The sequence below is a fragment of the Lagopus muta genome (genome assembly GCF_023343835.1).
Source record: "Lagopus muta isolate bLagMut1 chromosome W unlocalized genomic scaffold, bLagMut1 primary SUPER_W_unloc_1, whole genome shotgun sequence".
NCBI lineage: Eukaryota > Metazoa > Chordata > Aves > Galliformes > Phasianidae > Lagopus > Lagopus muta.
Genome location: NW_026040168.1, coordinates 2061635 through 2080703, shown reverse-complemented (window position 1 = coordinate 2080703; position 19069 = coordinate 2061635). Strand labels below are relative to the sequence as shown.

Genomic DNA, 19069 nt, shown 5'->3' with positions numbered 1-19069 from the left:
TCCCAGAAATGCCCGTTTTCTCCCAAAATATACGGCCGTTTCAAACAGATGGGCCCGTTATCCCCCAAGAATATGACGTTTCCTCCCAGAAATACAAGTATTCTGTCCAAAAATAGGACATTTTCGCCCAGAAATACCAGATTTCTCTCTCAAAAAATGACATTTTCTGCCAGAAATACCCGTTTTCTCTCGGAAATATGACATCGTCTCCCAGAAATTGCAGTTTTCTCCTCAAAAATTTGACGCTTTCTGCCAGAAATAGCAGTTTTCTGCAAAAAATACGACATGTATTGCAAGAAATTGCAGTTCTATCCCGCAAAGTACAAATCTTTAACACAAGAACACCTCTTTTCTCTTCAGAAATACGATATTTTCTCCCAGAAATATGACATATTCTCCCAGAAATTGCAGTTTTGTCCCAAGTAGATGACATTTCCTCCCAGAAATAACAATTTACTACCCAAATTGATGCTATTTTCCCGCAGAAACATCCGTTTTCTATAAAAAATATGACATATTTTCCCAGGACCAACAGTTTTCTCCTCAAGAATATGACATCACCTCCCAGAAATGCCCGTTTTCTCCCAAAATATACGGCCGTTTCAAACAGATGGGCCCGTTTTCTCCCCAAGAATATGACGTTTCCTCCCAGAAATACAAGTATTCTGTCCAAAAATAGGACATTTTCGCCCAGAAATACCAGATTTCTCTCTCAAAAAATGACATCTTCTGCCAGAAATACCCGTTGTCTCTCGGAAATATGACATCGTCTCCCAGAAATTGCAGTTTTCTCCTCAAAAATTTGACGCTTTCTGCCAGAAATAGCAGTTTTCTACAAAAAATACGACATGTATTGCAAGAAATTGCAGTTCTATCCCCCAAAATACAAAATTTTCACACAAGAACACCTCTTTTCTCTTCAGAAATACGATATTTTCTCCCAGAAATATGACATTTTCTCCCAGAAATTGCAGTTTTGTCCCAAGTAGATGACATTTCCTCCCAGAAATAACAATTTACTATCCAAAACCATGATATTTTCCCCCAGAAACATCCGTTTTCTATACAAAATATGACATATTTTCCCAGGAACAACAGTTTTCTCCTCAAGAATATGACATCACCTCCCAGAAATGCCCGGTTTCTCCCAAAATATACGGCCGTTTCAAACAGATGAGCCCGTTTTCTCCCCAAGAATATGACGTTTCCTCCCAGAAATACAAGTATTCTGTCCAAAAATAGGACATTTTCGCCCAGAAATACCAGATTTCTCTCTCAAAAAATGTCATTTTCTGCCAGAAATATCCGTTTTCTCTCGGAAATATGACATCGTCTCCCAGAAATTGCAGTTTTCTCCTCAAAAATTTGACGCTTTCTGCCAGAAATAGCAGTTTTCTACAAAAAATACGACATGTATTGCAAGAAATTGCAGTTCTATCTCCCAAAATACAAAATTTTCACACAAGAACACCTCTTTTCTCTACAGAAATACGATATTTTCTCTCAGAAATATGACATTTTCTCCCAGAAATTGCAGTTTTGTCCCAAGTAGATGACATTTCCTCCCAGAAATAACAATTTACTATCCAAAAACATGCTATTTTCCCCCAGAAACATCCGTTTTCTATACAAAATATGACATATTTTCCCAGGAACAACAGTTTTCTCCTCAAGAATATGACATCACCTCCCAGAAATGCAAGGTTTCTCCTAAAATATACGGCCGTTTCAAACAGATGGGCCCGTTTTCTCCCCAAGAATATGACGTTTCCTCCCAGAAATACAAGTATTCTGTCCAAAAATAGGACATTTTCGCCCAGAAATACCAGATTTCTCTCTCAAAAAATTACATTTTCTGCCAGAAATATCCGTTTTCTCTAGGAAATATGACATCGTCTCCCAGAAATTGCAGTTTTCTTCTCAAAAATTTGACGCTTTCTGCCAGAAATAGCAGTTTTCTACAAAAAAATACGACATGTATTGCAAGAAATTGCAGTTCTATCCCCCAAAATACAAAATTTTCACACAAGAACACCTCTTTTCTCAGCAGAAATACGATAATTTCTCTCAGAAATATGACATTTTCTCCCAGAAATTGCAGTTTTGTCCCAAGTAGATGACATTTCCTCCCAGAAATAACAATTTACCATCCAAAAACATGATATTTTTCCCCAGAAACATCCGTTTTCTATACAAAATATGACATATTTTCCCAGGACCAACAGTTTTCTCCTCAAGAATATGACATCACCTCCCAGAAATGCCAGGTTTCTCCCAAAATATACGACCGTTTCAAACAGATGAGCCCGTTTTCTCCCCAAGAATATGACATTTCCTCTCAGAAATACAAGTATTCTGTCCAAAAATAGGACATTTTCGCCCAGAAATACCAGATTTCTCTCTCAAAAAATTACATTTTCTGCCAGAAATATCCGTTTTCTCTAGGAAATATGACATCGTCTCCCAGAAATTGCAGTTTTCTTCTCAAAAATTTGACGCTTTCTGCCAGAAATAGCAGTTTTCTACAAAAAATACGACATGTATTGCAAGAAATTGCAGTTCTATCCCCCAAAATACAAAATTTTCACACAAGAACACCTCTTTTCTCAGCAGAAATACGATAATTTCTCTCAGAAATATGACATTTTCTCCCAGAAATTGCAGTTTTGTCCCAAGTAGATGACATTTCCTCCCAGAAATAACAATTTACCATCCAAAAACATGATATTTTTCCCCAGAAACATCCGTTTTCTATACAAAATATGACATATTTTCCCAGGACCAACAGTTTTCTCCTCAAGAATATGACATCACCTCCCAGAAATGCCAGGTTTCTCCCAAAATATACGACCGTTTCAAACAGATGAGCCCGTTTTCTCCCCAAGAATATGACATTTCCTCTCAGAAATACAAGTATTCTGTCCAAAAATAGGACATTTTCTCCCAGAAATACCAGATTTCTCTCTCAAAAAATGACATCTTCTGCCTGAAATACCCGTTTTCTCTCGGAAATATGACATCGTCTCCCAGAAATTGCAGTTTTCTCCTCAAAAATTTGACGCTTTCTGCCAGAAATAGCAGTTTTCTACAAAAAATACGACATGTATTGCAAGAAATTGCAGTTCTATCTCCCAAAATACAAAATTTTCACACAAGAACACCTCTTTTCTCTACAGAAATACGATATTTTCTCTCAGAAATATGACATTTTCTCCCAGAAATTGCAGTTTTGTCCCAAGTAGATGACATTTCCTCCCAGAAATAACAATTTACTACCCAAATTGATGCTATTTTCCCGCAGAAACATCCGTTTTCTATAAAAAATATGACATATTTTCCCAGGAACAAGAGTTTTCTCCTCAAGAATATGACATCACCTCCCAGAAATGCCCGGTTTCTCCCAAAATATACGGCCGTTTCAAACAGATGGGCCCGTTTTCTCCCCAAGAATATGACGTTTCCTCCCAGAAATACAAGTATTCTGTCCAAAAATAGGACATTTTCGCCCAGAAATACCAGATTTCTCTCTCAAAAAATGACATCTTCTGCCAGAAATACCCGTTTTCTCTCGGAAATATGACATCGTCTCCCAGAAATTGCAGTTTTCTCCTCAAAAATTTGACGCTTTCTGCCAGAAATAGCAGTTTTCTACAAAAAATACGACATGTATTGCAAGAAATTGCAGTTCTATCCCCCAAAATACAAAATTTTCACACAAGAACACCTCTTTTCTCTTCAGAAATACGATATTTTCTCTCAGAAATATGACATTTTCTCCCAGAAATTGCAGTTTTGTCCCAAGTAGATGACATTTCCTCCCAGAAATAACAATTTACTATCCAAAAACATGATATTTTCCCCCAGAAACATCCGTTTTCTATACAAATTATGACATATTTTCCCAGGAACTACAGTTTTCTCCTCAAGAATATGACATCACCTCCCAGAAATGCCCGTTTTCTCCCAAAATATACGGCCGTTTCAAACAGATGGGCCCGTTATCCCCCAAGAATATGACGTTTCCTCCCAGAAATACAAGTATTCTGTCCAAAAATAGGACATTTTCGCCCAGAAATACCAGATTTCTCTCTCAAAAAATGACATCTTCTGCCAGAAATACCCGTTGTCTCTCGGAAATATGACATCGTCTCCCAGAAATTGCAGTTTTCTTCTCAAAAATTTGACGCTTTCTGCCAGAAATAGCAGTTTTCTACAAAAAATACGACATGAATTGCAAGAAATTGCAGTTCTATCCCCCAAAATACAAAATTTTCACACAAGAACACCTCTTTTCTCTGCAGAAATACAATATTTTCTCCCAGAAATATGACATTTTCTCCCAGAAATTGCAGTTTTGTCCCAAGTAGATGACATTTCCTCCCAGAAATAACAATTTACTACCCAAAAACATGATATTTTCCCCCAGAAACATCCGTTTTCTATAAAAAATATGACATATTTTCCCAGGAACTACAGTTTTCTCCTCAAGAATATGACATCACCTCCCAGAAATGCCCGTTTTCTCCCAAAATATACGGCCGTTTCAAACAGATGGGCCCGTTATCTCCCCAAGAATATGACGTTTCCTCCCAGAAATACAAGTATTCTGTCCAAAAATAGGACATTTTCGCCCAGAAATACCAGATTTCTCTCTCAAAAAATGACATTTTCTGCCAGAAATACCCGTTTTCTCTCGGAAATATGACATCGTCTCCCAGAAATTGCAGTTTTCTCCTCAAAAATTTGACGCTTTCTGCCAGAAATAGCAGTTTTCTACAAAAAATACGACATTTATTGCAAGAAATTGCAGTTCTATCCCGCAAAGTACAAATCTTTAACACAAGAACACCTCTTTTCTCTTCAGAAATACGATATTTTCTCCCAGAAATATGACATATTCTCCCAGAAATTGCAGTTTTGTCCCAAGTAGATGACATTTCCTCCCAGAAATAACAATTTACCATCCAAAAACATGATATTTTTCCCCAGAAACATCCGTTTTCTATACAAAATATGACATATTTTCCCAGGACCAACAGTTTTCTCCTCAAGAATATGACATCACCTCCCAGAAATGCCAGGTTTCTCCCAAAATATACGACCGTTTCAAACAGATGAGCCCGTTTTCTCCCCAAGAATATGACATTTCCTCTCAGAAATACAAGTATTCTGTCCAAAAATAGGACATTTTCTCCCAGAAATACCAGATTTCTCTCTCAAAAAATGACATCTTCTGCCTGAAATACCCGTTTTCTCTCGGAAATATGACATCGTCTCCCAGAAATTGCAGTTTTCTCCTCAAAAATTTGACGCTTTCTGCCAGAAATAGCAGTTTTCTACAAAAAATACGACATGTATTGCAAGAAATTGCAGTTCTATCTCCCAAAATACAAAATTTTCACACAAGAACACCTCTTTTCTCTACAGAAATACGATATTTTCTCTCAGAAATATGACATTTTCTCCCAGAAATTGCAGTTTTGTCCCAAGTAGATGACATTTCCTCCCAGAAATAACAATTTACTACCCAAATTGATGCTATTTTCCCGCAGAAACATCCGTTTTCTATAAAAAATATGACATATTTTCCCAGGAACAAGAGTTTTCTCCTCAAGAATATGACATCACCTCCCAGAAATGCCCGGTTTCTCCCAAAATATACGGCCGTTTCAAACAGATGGGCCCGTTTTCTCCCCAAGAATATGACGTTTCCTCCCAGAAATACAAGTATTCTGTCCAAAAATAGGACATTTTCGCCCAGAAATACCAGATTTCTCTCTCAAAAAATTACATTTTCTGCCAGAAATACCCGTTTTCTCTCGGAAATATGACATCGTCTCCCAGAAATTGCAGTTTTCTCCTCAAAAATTTGACGCTTTCTGCCAGAAATAGCAGTTTTCTACAAAAAATACGACATGTATTGCAAGAAATTGCAGTTCTATCCCCCAAAATACAAAATTTTCACACAAGAACACCTCTTTTCTCTTCAGAAATACGATATTTTCTCTCAGAAATATGACATTTTCTCCCAGAAATTGCAGTTTTGTCCCAAGTAGATGACATTTCCTCCCAGAAATAACAATTTACTATCCAAAAACATGATATTTTCCCCCAGAAACATCCGTTTTCTATACAAATTATGACATATTTTCCCAGGAACTACAGTTTTCTCCTCAAGAATATGACATCACCTCCCAGAAATGCCCGTTTTCTCCCAAAATATACGGCCGTTTCAAACAGATGGGCCCGTTATCCCCCAAGAATATGACGTTTCCTCCCAGAAATACAAGTATTCTGTCCAAAAATAGGACATTTTCGCCCAGAAATACCAGATTTCTCTCTCAAAAAATGACATCTTCTGCCAGAAATACCCGTTGTCTCTCGGAAATATGACATCGTCTCCCAGAAATTGCAGTTTTCTTCTCAAAAATTTGACGCTTTCTGCCAGAAATAGCAGTTTTCTACAAAAAATACGACATGAATTGCAAGAAATTGCAGTTCTATCCCCCAAAATACAAAATTTTCACACAAGAACACCTCTTTTCTCTGCAGAAATACAATATTTTCTCCCAGAAATATGACATTTTCTCCCAGAAATTGCAGTTTTGTCCCAAGTAGATGACATTTCCTCCCAGAAATAACAATTTACTACCCAAAAACATGATATTTTCCCCCAGAAACATCCGTTTTCTATAAAAAATATGACATATTTTCCCAGGAACTACAGTTTTCTCCTCAAGAATATGACATCACCTCCCAGAAATGCCCGTTTTCTCCCAAAATATACGGCCGTTTCAAACAGATGGGCCCGTTATCTCCCCAAGAATATGACGTTTCCTCCCAGAAATACAAGTATTCTGTCCAAAAATAGGACATTTTCGCCCAGAAATACCAGATTTCTCTCTCAAAAAATGACATTTTCTGCCAGAAATACCCGTTTTCTCTCGGAAATATGACATCGTCTCCCAGAAATTGCAGTTTTCTCCTCAAAAATTTGACGCTTTCTGCCAGAAATAGCAGTTTTCTACAAAAAATACGACATTTATTGCAAGAAATTGCAGTTCTATCCCGCAAAGTACAAATCTTTAACACAAGAACACCTCTTTTCTCTTCAGAAATACGATATTTTCTCCCAGAAATATGACATATTCTCCCAGAAATTGCAGTTTTGTCCCAAGTAGATGACATTTCCTCCCAGAAATAACAATTTACTACCCAAATTGATGCTATTTTCCCGCAGAAACATCCGTTTTCTATAAAAAATATGACATATTTTCCCAGGAACAACAGTTTTCTCCTCAAGAATATGACATCACCTCCCAGAAATGCCCGTTTTCTCCCAAAATATACGGCCGTTTCAAACAGATGGGCCCGTTATCCCCCAAGAATATGACGTTTCCTCCCAGAAATACAAGTATTCTGTCCAAAAATAGGACATTTTCGCCCAGAAATACCAGATTTCTCTCTCAAAAAATGACATTTTCTGCCAGAAATACCCGTTTTCTCTCGGAAATATGACATCGTCTCCCAGAAATTGCAGTTTTCTCCTCAAAAATTTGACGCTTTCTGCCAGAAATAGCAGTTTTCTGCAAAAAATACGACATGTATTGCAAGAAATTGCAGTTCTATCCCGCAAAGTACAAATCTTTAACACAAGAACACCTCTTTTCTCTTCAGAAATACGATATTTTCTCCCAGAAATATGACATATTCTCCCAGAAATTGCAGTTTTGTCCCAAGTAGATGACATTTCCTCCCAGAAATAACAATTTACTACCCAAATTGATGCTATTTTCCCGCAGAAACATCCGTTTTCTATAAAAAATATGACATATTTTCCCAGGAACAACAGTTTTCTCCTCAAGAATATGACATCACCTCCCAGAAATGCCCGTTTTCTCCCAAAATATACGGCCGTTTCAAACAGATGGGCCCGTTATCCCCCAAGAATATGACGTTTCCTCCCAGAAATACAAGTATTCTGTCCAAAAATAGGACATTTTCGCCCAGAAATACCAGATTTCTGTCTCAAAAAATGACATTTTCTGCCAGAAATACCCGTTTTCTCTCGGAAATATGACATCGTCTCCCAGAAATTGCAGTTTTCTCCTCAAAAATTTGACGCTTTCTGCCAGAAATAGCAGTTTTCTGCAAAAAATACGACATGTATTGCAAGAAATTGCAGTTCTATCCCGCAAAGTACAAATCTTTAACACAAGAACACCTCTTTTCTCTTCAGAAATACGATATTTTCTCCCAGAAATATGACATATTCTCCCAGAAATTGCAGTTTTGTCCCAAGTAGATGACATTTCCTCCCAGAAATAACAATTTACTATCCAAAACCATGATATTTTCCCCCAGAAACATCCGTTTTCTATACAAAATATGACATATTTTCCCAGGAACTACAGTTTTCTCCTCAAGAATATGACATCACCTCCCAGAAATGCCCGTTTTCTCCCAAAATATACGGCCGTTTCAAACAGATGGGCCCGTTTTCTCCCCAAGAATATGACGTTTCCTCCCAGAAATACAAGTATTCTGTCCAAAAATAGGACATTTTCGCCCAGAAATACCAGATTTCTCTCTCAAAAAATGACATCTTCTGCCAGAAATACCCGTTGTCTCTCGGAAATATGACATCGTCTCCCAGAAATTGCAGTTTTCTCCTCAAAAATTTGACGCTTTCTGCCAGAAATAGCAGTTTTCTACAAAAAATACGACATGTATTGCAAGAAATTGCAGTTCTATCCCCCAAAATACAAAATTTTCACACAAGAACACCTCTTTTCTCTTCAGAAATACGATATTTTCTCCCAGAAATATGACATTTTCTCCCAGAAATTGCAGTTTTGTCCCAAGTAGATGACATTTCCTCCCAGAAATAACAATTTACTATCCAAAACCATGATATTTTCCCCCAGAAACATCCGTTTTCTATACAAAATATGACATATTTTCCCAGGAACAACAGTTTTCTCCTCAAGAATATGACATCACCTCCCAGAAATGCCCGGTTTCTCCCAAAATATACGGCCGTTTCAAACAGATGAGCCCGTTTTCTCCCCAAGAATATGACGTTTCCTCCCAGAAATACAAGTATTCTGTCCAAAAATAGGACATTTTCGCCCAGAAATACCAGATTTCTCTCTCAAAAAATGTCATTTTCTGCCAGAAATATCCGTTTTCTCTCGGAAATATGACATCGTCTCCCAGAAATTGCAGTTTTCTCCTCAAAAATTTGACGCTTTCTGCCAGAAATAGCAGTTTTCTACAAAAAATACGACATGTATTGCAAGAAATTGCAGTTCTATCTCCCAAAATACAAAATTTTCACACAAGAACACCTCTTTTCTCTACAGAAATACGATATTTTCTCTCAGAAATATGACATTTTCTCCCAGAAATTGCAGTTTTGTCCCAAGTAGATGACATTTCCTCCCAGAAATAACAATTTACTATCCAAAAACATGCTATTTTCCCCCAGAAACATCCGTTTTCTATACAAAATATGACATATTTTCCCAGGAACAACAGTTTTCTCCTCAAGAATATGACATCACCTCCCAGAAATGCAAGGTTTCTCCTAAAATATACGGCCGTTTCAAACAGATGGGCCCGTTTTCTCCCCAAGAATATGACGTTTCCTCCCAGAAATACAAGTATTCTGTCCAAAAATAGGACATTTTCGCCCAGAAATACCAGATTTCTCTCTCAAAAAATTACATTTTCTGCCAGAAATATCCGTTTTCTCTAGGAAATATGACATCGTCTCCCAGAAATTGCAGTTTTCTTCTCAAAAATTTGACGCTTTCTGCCAGAAATAGCAGTTTTCTACAAAAAAATACGACATGTATTGCAAGAAATTGCAGTTCTATCCCCCAAAATACAAAATTTTCACACAAGAACACCTCTTTTCTCAGCAGAAATACGATAATTTCTCTCAGAAATATGACATTTTCTCCCAGAAATTGCAGTTTTGTCCCAAGTAGATGACATTTCCTCCCAGAAATAACAATTTACCATCCAAAAACATGATATTTTTCCCCAGAAACATCCGTTTTCTATACAAAATATGACATATTTTCCCAGGACCAACAGTTTTCTCCTCAAGAATATGACATCACCTCCCAGAAATGCCAGGTTTCTCCCAAAATATACGACCGTTTCAAACAGATGAGCCCGTTTTCTCCCCAAGAATATGACATTTCCTCTCAGAAATACAAGTATTCTGTCCAAAAATAGGACATTTTCGCCCAGAAATACCAGATTTCTCTCTCAAAAAATTACATTTTCTGCCAGAAATATCCGTTTTCTCTAGGAAATATGACATCGTCTCCCAGAAATTGCAGTTTTCTTCTCAAAAATTTGACGCTTTCTGCCAGAAATAGCAGTTTTCTACAAAAAATACGACATGTATTGCAAGAAATTGCAGTTCTATCCCCCAAAATACAAAATTTTCACACAAGAACACCTCTTTTCTCAGCAGAAATACGATAATTTCTCTCAGAAATATGACATTTTCTCCCAGAAATTGCAGTTTTGTCCCAAGTAGATGACATTTCCTCCCAGAAATAACAATTTACCATCCAAAAACATGATATTTTTCCCCAGAAACATCCGTTTTCTATACAAAATATGACATATTTTCCCAGGACCAACAGTTTTCTCCTCAAGAATATGACATCACCTCCCAGAAATGCCAGGTTTCTCCCAAAATATACGACCGTTTCAAACAGATGAGCCCGTTTTCTCCCCAAGAATATGACATTTCCTCTCAGAAATACAAGTATTCTGTCCAAAAATAGGACATTTTCTCCCAGAAATACCAGATTTCTCTCTCAAAAAATGACATCTTCTGCCTGAAATACCCGTTTTCTCTCGGAAATATGACATCGTCTCCCAGAAATTGCAGTTTTCTCCTCAAAAATTTGACGCTTTCTGCCAGAAATAGCAGTTTTCTACAAAAAATACGACATGTATTGCAAGAAATTGCAGTTCTATCTCCCAAAATACAAAATTTTCACACAAGAACACCTCTTTTCTCTACAGAAATACGATATTTTCTCTCAGAAATATGACATTTTCTCCCAGAAATTGCAGTTTTGTCCCAAGTAGATGACATTTCCTCCCAGAAATAACAATTTACTACCCAAATTGATGCTATTTTCCCGCAGAAACATCCGTTTTCTATACAAAATATGACATATTTTCCCAGGACCAACAGTTTTCTCCTCAAGAATATGACATCACCTCCCAGAAATGCCAGGTTTCTCCCAAAATATACGACCGTTTCAAACAGATGAGCCCGTTTTCTCCCCAAGAATATGACATTTCCTCTCAGAAATACAAGTATTCTGTCCAAAAATAGGACATTTTCTCCCAGAAATACCAGATTTCTCTCTCAAAAAATGACATCTTCTGCCTGAAATACCCGTTTTCTCTCGGAAATATGACATCGTCTCCCAGAAATTGCAGTTTTCTCCTCAAAAATTTGACGCTTTCTGCCAGAAATAGCAGTTTTCTACAAAAAATACGACATGTATTGCAAGAAATTGCAGTTCTATCTCCCAAAATACAAAATTTTCACACAAGAACACCTCTTTTCTCTACAGAAATACGATATTTTCTCTCAGAAATATGACATTTTCTCCCAGAAATTGCAGTTTTGTCCCAAGTAGATGACATTTCCTCCCAGAAATAACAATTTACTACCCAAATTGATGCTATTTTCCCGCAGAAACATCCGTTTTCTATAAAAAATATGACATATTTTCCCAGGAACAAGAGTTTTCTCCTCAAGAATATGACATCACCTCCCAGAAATGCCCGGTTTCTCCCAAAATATACGGCCGTTTCAAACAGATGGGCCCGTTTTCTCCCCAAGAATATGACGTTTCCTCCCAGAAATACAAGTATTCTGTCCAAAAATAGGACATTTTCGCCCAGAAATACCAGATTTCTCTCTCAAAAAATTACATTTTCTGCCAGAAATACCCGTTTTCTCTCGGAAATATGACATCGTCTCCCAGAAATTGCAGTTTTCTCCTCAAAAATTTGACGCTTTCTGCCAGAAATAGCAGTTTTCTACAAAAAATACGACATGTATTGCAAGAAATTGCAGTTCTATCCCCCAAAATACAAAATTTTCACACAAGAACACCTCTTTTCTCTTCAGAAATACGATATTTTCTCTCAGAAATATGACATTTTCTCCCAGAAATTGCAGTTTTGTCCCAAGTAGATGACATTTCCTCCCAGAAATAACAATTTACTATCCAAAAACATGATATTTTCCCCCAGAAACATCCGTTTTCTATACAAATTATGACATATTTTCCCAGGAACTACAGTTTTCTCCTCAAGAATATGACATCACCTCCCAGAAATGCCCGTTTTCTCCCAAAATATACGGCCGTTTCAAACAGATGGGCCCGTTATCCCCCAAGAATATGACGTTTCCTCCCAGAAATACAAGTATTCTGTCCAAAAATAGGACATTTTCGCCCAGAAATACCAGATTTCTCTCTCAAAAAATGACATCTTCTGCCAGAAATACCCGTTGTCTCTCGGAAATATGACATCGTCTCCCAGAAATTGCAGTTTTCTTCTCAAAAATTTGACGCTTTCTGCCAGAAATAGCAGTTTTCTACAAAAAATACGACATGAATTGCAAGAAATTGCAGTTCTATCCCCCAAAATACAAAATTTTCACACAAGAACACCTCTTTTCTCTGCAGAAATACAATATTTTCTCCCAGAAATATGACATTTTCTCCCAGAAATTGCAGTTTTGTCCCAAGTAGATGACATTTCCTCCCAGAAATAACAATTTACTACCCAAAAACATGATATTTTCCCCCAGAAACATCCGTTTTCTATAAAAAATATGACATATTTTCCCAGGAACTACAGTTTTCTCCTCAAGAATATGACATCACCTCCCAGAAATGCCCGTTTTCTCCCAAAATATACGGCCGTTTCAAACAGATGGGCCCGTTATCTCCCCAAGAATATGACGTTTCCTCCCAGAAATACAAGTATTCTGTCCAAAAATAGGACATTTTCGCCCAGAAATACCAGATTTCTCTCTCAAAAAATGACATTTTCTGCCAGAAATACCCGTTTTCTCTCGGAAATATGACATCGTCTCCCAGAAATTGCAGTTTTCTCCTCAAAAATTTGACGCTTTCTGCCAGAAATAGCAGTTTTCTACAAAAAATACGACATTTATTGCAAGAAATTGCAGTTCTATCCCGCAAAGTACAAATCTTTAACACAAGAACACCTCTTTTCTCTTCAGAAATACGATATTTTCTCCCAGAAATATGACATATTCTCCCAGAAATTGCAGTTTTGTCCCAAGTAGATGACATTTCCTCCCAGAAATAACAATTTACTACCCAAATTGATGCTATTTTCCCGCAGAAACATCCGTTTTCTATAAAAAATATGACATATTTTCCCAGGAACAACAGTTTTCTCCTCAAGAATATGACATCACCTCCCAGAAATGCCCGGTTTCTCCCAAAATATACGGCCGTTTCAAACAGATGGGCCCGTTTTCTCCCCAAGAATATGACGTTTCCTCCCAGAAATACAAGTATTCTTGTCGGGAATAACCCACTTGGCCAGGGAAACCTGCTGATAAACCTGGGGAAGCACACCAACTCAATATGAGTGAACAGCTTCGTTTATTGTAACCACAGCACACCTTATATAGATACAGAACCTGAAACCATGGTTATAAACAATTCTATAAATCACATACCTAGGGTACAGTGTTTAGACAAGCATATCGAAGGAACAAAGGCAAGCATTCCAGAAACCCATTCACCAAGCACGAACAATCCTAGATACAATCTAAGGGTACAATCTATGCTATGTTCCAAGCATAAACCGTCCCTGGCTCCTAAGCCACGCAAGCTAGTTCGAGCATCTTTTAGAAACTCAGATTCAGATACAGATTAAAACCCACTGCAATTCCCCCCTTTTTATTTTATGGACGCATCTCAAGATATTCCAAGGAGTTATGACCTCCTTGCTCTTTAAGCCAATCTTGAATAAAATCATTCGTCGAAAACGTTGTACTAAATACCGGCATGGCTCGAGGGGGATCGATTGCCCTTTGAATACAGCCATACACAATTCGTCCACCTATAATTATCAATAGCAAGATCAGTAACCATCGTAAACCTTCTTTTATCAGGCCGTATGCCCATGAGGAAAGGCCTGGGAAAGTAGAACGAAGCCAATCGTCTATGGGGTTATGATCTTTACTCACAGATTGCGTGTGATTCAGGAGCCAGCGAATCTGCTTATGTATGGAATCACTATGATCAGACAAATTAAAACAACACATTCCCTCAAAATCAGTACACCCGCGTCCCTGCGCTAACAGCAAAAAGTCTATAGCTGCTCTATTTTGCAACACCGCGTGCCGTAAACTGTCCATGTCCTCCAGCATTTCCTCAAGAATCTGGGACGTAATATTGCTTTGTTTGACTGTCCAACATGCCAATCGCTCAATCTGCTTCAAAGCTTGTGCAGCCGCCAGTCCTGGTGCTAGGATAGACGCAAAGATGTTCGCAGTGACCGTCCATAGCTGTACCTCGTCACGACAATCTTCAGCCAGAATCATTGCCGAACGTTGATCCCTCAGGCTGCCATCTCCTGATAGCATCCTATTGATGTTCATCCATTCCGCTTGCCGTGGTGCAAACAAGGTTAGCTTTCCTAAATAGCAGGGTCCTCCTACTATATTCTTAGGTACCCCGGCCCATGCCCTATCCCCACAAATTAGAAATATACCGGGGGGAAGGGCTTTTGCTGTATTCATATTGACTAGGGTCTCCAGCTGTAACCTCCCAGAAATACGGGTGTACCTAAGACCAAATGCATTGCCTATGCTAAAGTTTCCACCACAATAGTTATTAAAGGCAAAAGCTCCTACGTTCCGAGGAAATACAGAAGTCCATGGTTTGCCGTAATAAGGACTTAAGGGATTTTGTGGCCTAGTGAGGCGCATAGCAAATTTATCATAAGTACTTCCTGGACCAAACAAGAGACATTTAATGTCTCCTGAGGCATTACTTGCTGTTCGAGATCCTAATAAATCCAATTCCTGAGGATCCCACGGAAGGGTGTTATTCAGTTGACCAATCAGGCACGCACTACGGGTAGCTGTTTCACTATAATTACACTTCTTAACGCTATATACAAAATGTTGAAAAGCGGATAAATCATAATCAGGCCAACCAATTAAACAAGTGCGAAAAGGCTCTCCTGCTGATTTCAAGCTAAGACAGAAATCTGGATGATTTGTTCTATTAGCCCAAGTTACCCATACATTAGCTTCTGAAGACAACAGCGGTTCCCTCGGTTGGCTCGACTTGATCAATGTCATCCATAGAAGGAGAAGGTATCTTAGGCCGAGTCCAACGAGCTGGAACCCAAACTGGACCTGCTGAAGTAAGCACACACATGTAACCACGCCCTAAATAAAGGACTGGGGCAGGTCCCATCCATTTACCAGTTTTCATATCTCTATACATCACTTCCATTTTCTTATCTGCAGAATTTGTAGAATTTATAGACTGATTTTCTTGTAGATAGGCTTGATGCCGAACCACAGGTGGTACATCAACTTCCCCGAATATACATAAATGGTTTAGTGTAAACAGTGTATGCCCCAATTTTTGATCAAGATCTGTTATGTCAAACTTATTCAGATATCCCTTAACAATCTGATGAGCGCGTTCAACAATCGCTTGTCCCGTGGGAGAATGGGGAATACCAAACTGATGCTTGACTCCCCATCGTTGACAAAAACGGCGCACACGGCCACTAGTATAGGCTGGGCCGTTATCTGTTTTTATAATTTCCGGCACTCCCATTACTGCAAAACAAACAGTTAGGTGCCTGATGACATGAAGGGCTCGCTCCCCCGTTTGAGCTGTGGCCCAAATGAACCTACTGAAGGTATCAATAGTAACATGAAGATACCGACGTCGCCCAAAACTGCGTTCATGGGTTACATCCATTTGCCAGATTTGTGAAGGCTTTAAACCTCGAGGATTTACCCCTAAGCCTAAACCTGGACCATGATGGGCACACTGAGGACAGGCTCGTACGATAGCTCGTGCATCTGCTAAGGGAAGACCAAATTGTCTTTTTAGTCCTCGGGCGTTCTGATGATACAGCGAGTGTGCATGCTGTGCTTTGTGAAATATGTCTTCCGGGAGAGCCACCGAAACGAGATGGTCTGCTCTATCATTACCTTCTGCTAGTCCAAGAGATGTTTGATGACTTCGTACGTGAATCATACAATATTGCGCAGTGCGCATAGTCACAGCTCGATGTAGCATGCATAGCAGCGTAAACAATCGTTGATTTCTGACCTCACGTATTTGAGCTCCCTCTATCCGTTGGACAATTCCTACCACGTACAATGAATCAGATACCAAGTTAATTGGTTGATGCATCCAGTGCGACATGGCCCATACTACTGCCAACAGTTCTAATGTTTGTAATGAGTCCTCTGCTACAGCATCGAGTATGTGTGATCGCCACTGTTCTGCTTCCTTCCATACCACAGAAGCCTTACGTGATTTTCGCCCTGCATCAGTGAAAACAGTCACTGCATGCTTCAACGGAGTTTCAGAGTACTTTGGCTGTGGCATCCACTCGACCTGCTTAAAATGTGTTAGCAGAGATGGCTTTAGCGAGGAGACAACAAGGGAAGAAGAGGAAAGCAGGCTATCCGCGAGAGTCGATGAGTTCAAGAGATACCAGTCCAAAGTATCCTTTTGTATAGGCAAGTAGATACAAGCAGGTTCAGAACCAGCGATAGCTCGAATTCTGAGTCTACCTTTTCTTACCAGATCAGCAATAGTTTCAACTTTCATTTGTATTGTCTTACGGGGTTGCAGAGGCGGAAAGAGCCACTCCAGTATTCGGCTTTCCTGTACGATCGCTCCCAATATCTGTGAGTCTGTAAGATAAATGGCTAAAGACAATGGAACATCAGGTAACCGGCGAGATACTGACCTTGTTGCTATCTGTTGTAATAGCTGTTGCACAATTTGTGCCTGTCGGGTTGTTAAAGACACCTTGGCTGCCGGGTCTGTGCCTTTCAATAGCGGCCGTAGCTCATTAAGGTCCTTCGAGCTAAAGCCGATTACCGGCCGCAACCATTGGAGGTCACCAAAAAATCGTTGGACATCATTCAAGGTTCGTAACTCACAGTTGACGTTAAGCTTCTGTGGGCGAACAGTCCCTTCTGTAATTATCCATCCCAGGTATTTCCAAGGCGCTTCCCGTTGTATCTTCTCTTGTGCTATCTGCAAGCCGTTTTTCTGTAATTGCTCCTGTAGGAAGACTTCTTGTTGCATAGTAAAAGGTTCAGATTGAGCAAACAAGATATCATCCATGTAATGATAAATGATAGCATGAGACCAAGCTTTTCTAACCGGTGCTAACGCATGATCAACAAACAACTGGCATAAGGTGGGGCTATTTTTCATCCCCTGCGGAAGCACGACCCATTGATAGCGAGCTGCTGGCATGCTCTTATTGATTGCTGGCAATGTGAAAGCAAAGCGTTCTGAATCATCGGGGTGAATTTTGATTGTAAAAAAGCAGTCCTTCAGATCAATTATTAACAGATGCCATGACTCTGGGACCATCGATGGGTTTGGCAGTCCTGGTTGCAATGCCCCCATTGCTTGCATTTGATTATTAATAGCACGCAGATCATGTAACAGCCGATATTTCCCCGATTTTTTCTTAATCACAAAAATAGGAGTATTCCAAGGGCTGGTAGAAGGCACAATATGCCCTTGCTGCAATTGCTCTTGTACCAACTGACTGGCATACTGCAGGCTTTCCTGTTTCAACGGCCACTGATCAATCCAAATGGGATGATCAGAAATCCATCGCAATCGGATCGGGAAAGCCCATGCAGTGGCCGTTAGGGAAAACCCGGGGACTCTGAGTTGGTGAGAACAACACCCAGCTGGTCCAGTACGTCTCGGCCGACTAGCGCCGAAACACCCACCGGGAGGGGCATTACTGTAATTTTGCATTGCGCAGAGCGGTTTTCTAATGTCACTGTAATTGGATCCAAACTGCGAGACACTGGAACAGTTCCACCAACTCCTTCCACCCCCTTTCCAGCCGACTCCGTCGGCCACTGTCGGGGCCAAGCACTCGTTGCTACAATAGTAATATCTGCGCCAGTATCTAACAACGCTCGGATAGTAATAGTGCGTTGCTGATGAGTCAATGCAATTGGAACCACTGGTCTCGTATGCAGAGGCATAGTCAAAAGTGCGAGGCCCCCTGTGGATCCGAAACTCTTATCTCCCCTGCTGTCAGGAGAGCGCGGGGACACAGCTGCAGTTAAATGCGGTAAGGGAATCAGTTGTGCAACACGCGAATGAGCAGGGACATGAACAGGTGGATGCCATGTGTGCATTACAATTTGAATAACCCCTGTATAGTCCTTATCAATTAATCCAGGCAATATCAATAAACCTGCTAACCCAGTAGAGGAGCGACCAATGAGCAAAGCTCCAACAGGCTGTCCATTAATTAAAATCGGTGCCTTTATTTCCGAGGCAACCTTCTGTGGTCTAGTGTCGATTAACGTGACATCTACTGCGGTTGCCAGGTCCAAGCCGAGGCTGCCGGGGGTGGCTGGGGAGAGGACGGCGGAGCCGGAGCGGTCAGAGTCGGCAACGCATTGTTTGCCGAGGTCGCTACTGTTGTCGTTGCGCGGCGACTCGCGCTCTGCTTGCCGTTTCCCGACCGACATACCACCGTACCATGGGTGCCAGATTGACAGTTATCGCACCATACCTTAGATTTACAATCTCGTTTAAAGTGTCCGAGTTTACCACATCGGAAACATCGCTGCTTCCCTTTAGCTGACTCACTCTGCCTTTTGTTATTGCTCTGCAACAACGGAGCGAATGCCGCAAATGCCTGATTATGAGCAGTAGCCAGGCGTTCACTTATAGTCTCTCCCACCGCTCGCACAGCCTCCACTAACATTGCCTGAGCT

General features: G+C 39.8%; 1 protein-coding gene across 1 annotated transcript; it reads right to left on the bottom strand.

Annotated features, from left to right (window-relative positions):
* Positions 1 to 13619: 13619 nt before the first annotated feature.
* Positions 13620 to 15451, bottom strand: LOC125687564 (uncharacterized). The gene has a single exon (XM_048932737.1). The coding sequence runs from the start codon at positions 15407 to 15409 to the stop codon at positions 14003 to 14005; it is 1407 nt and encodes a 468-aa protein (XP_048788694.1). The 5' UTR covers positions 15410 to 15451; the 3' UTR covers positions 13620 to 14002.
* Positions 15452 to 19069: the final 3618 nt, after the last annotated feature.

Excerpts from the sequence above, each read along its gene's own strand:
- LOC125687564 (XM_048932737.1), bottom strand. The coding sequence starts at position 15,409 with ATGACATTGATCAAGTCGAGCCAACCGAGGGAACCGCTGTTGTCTTCA.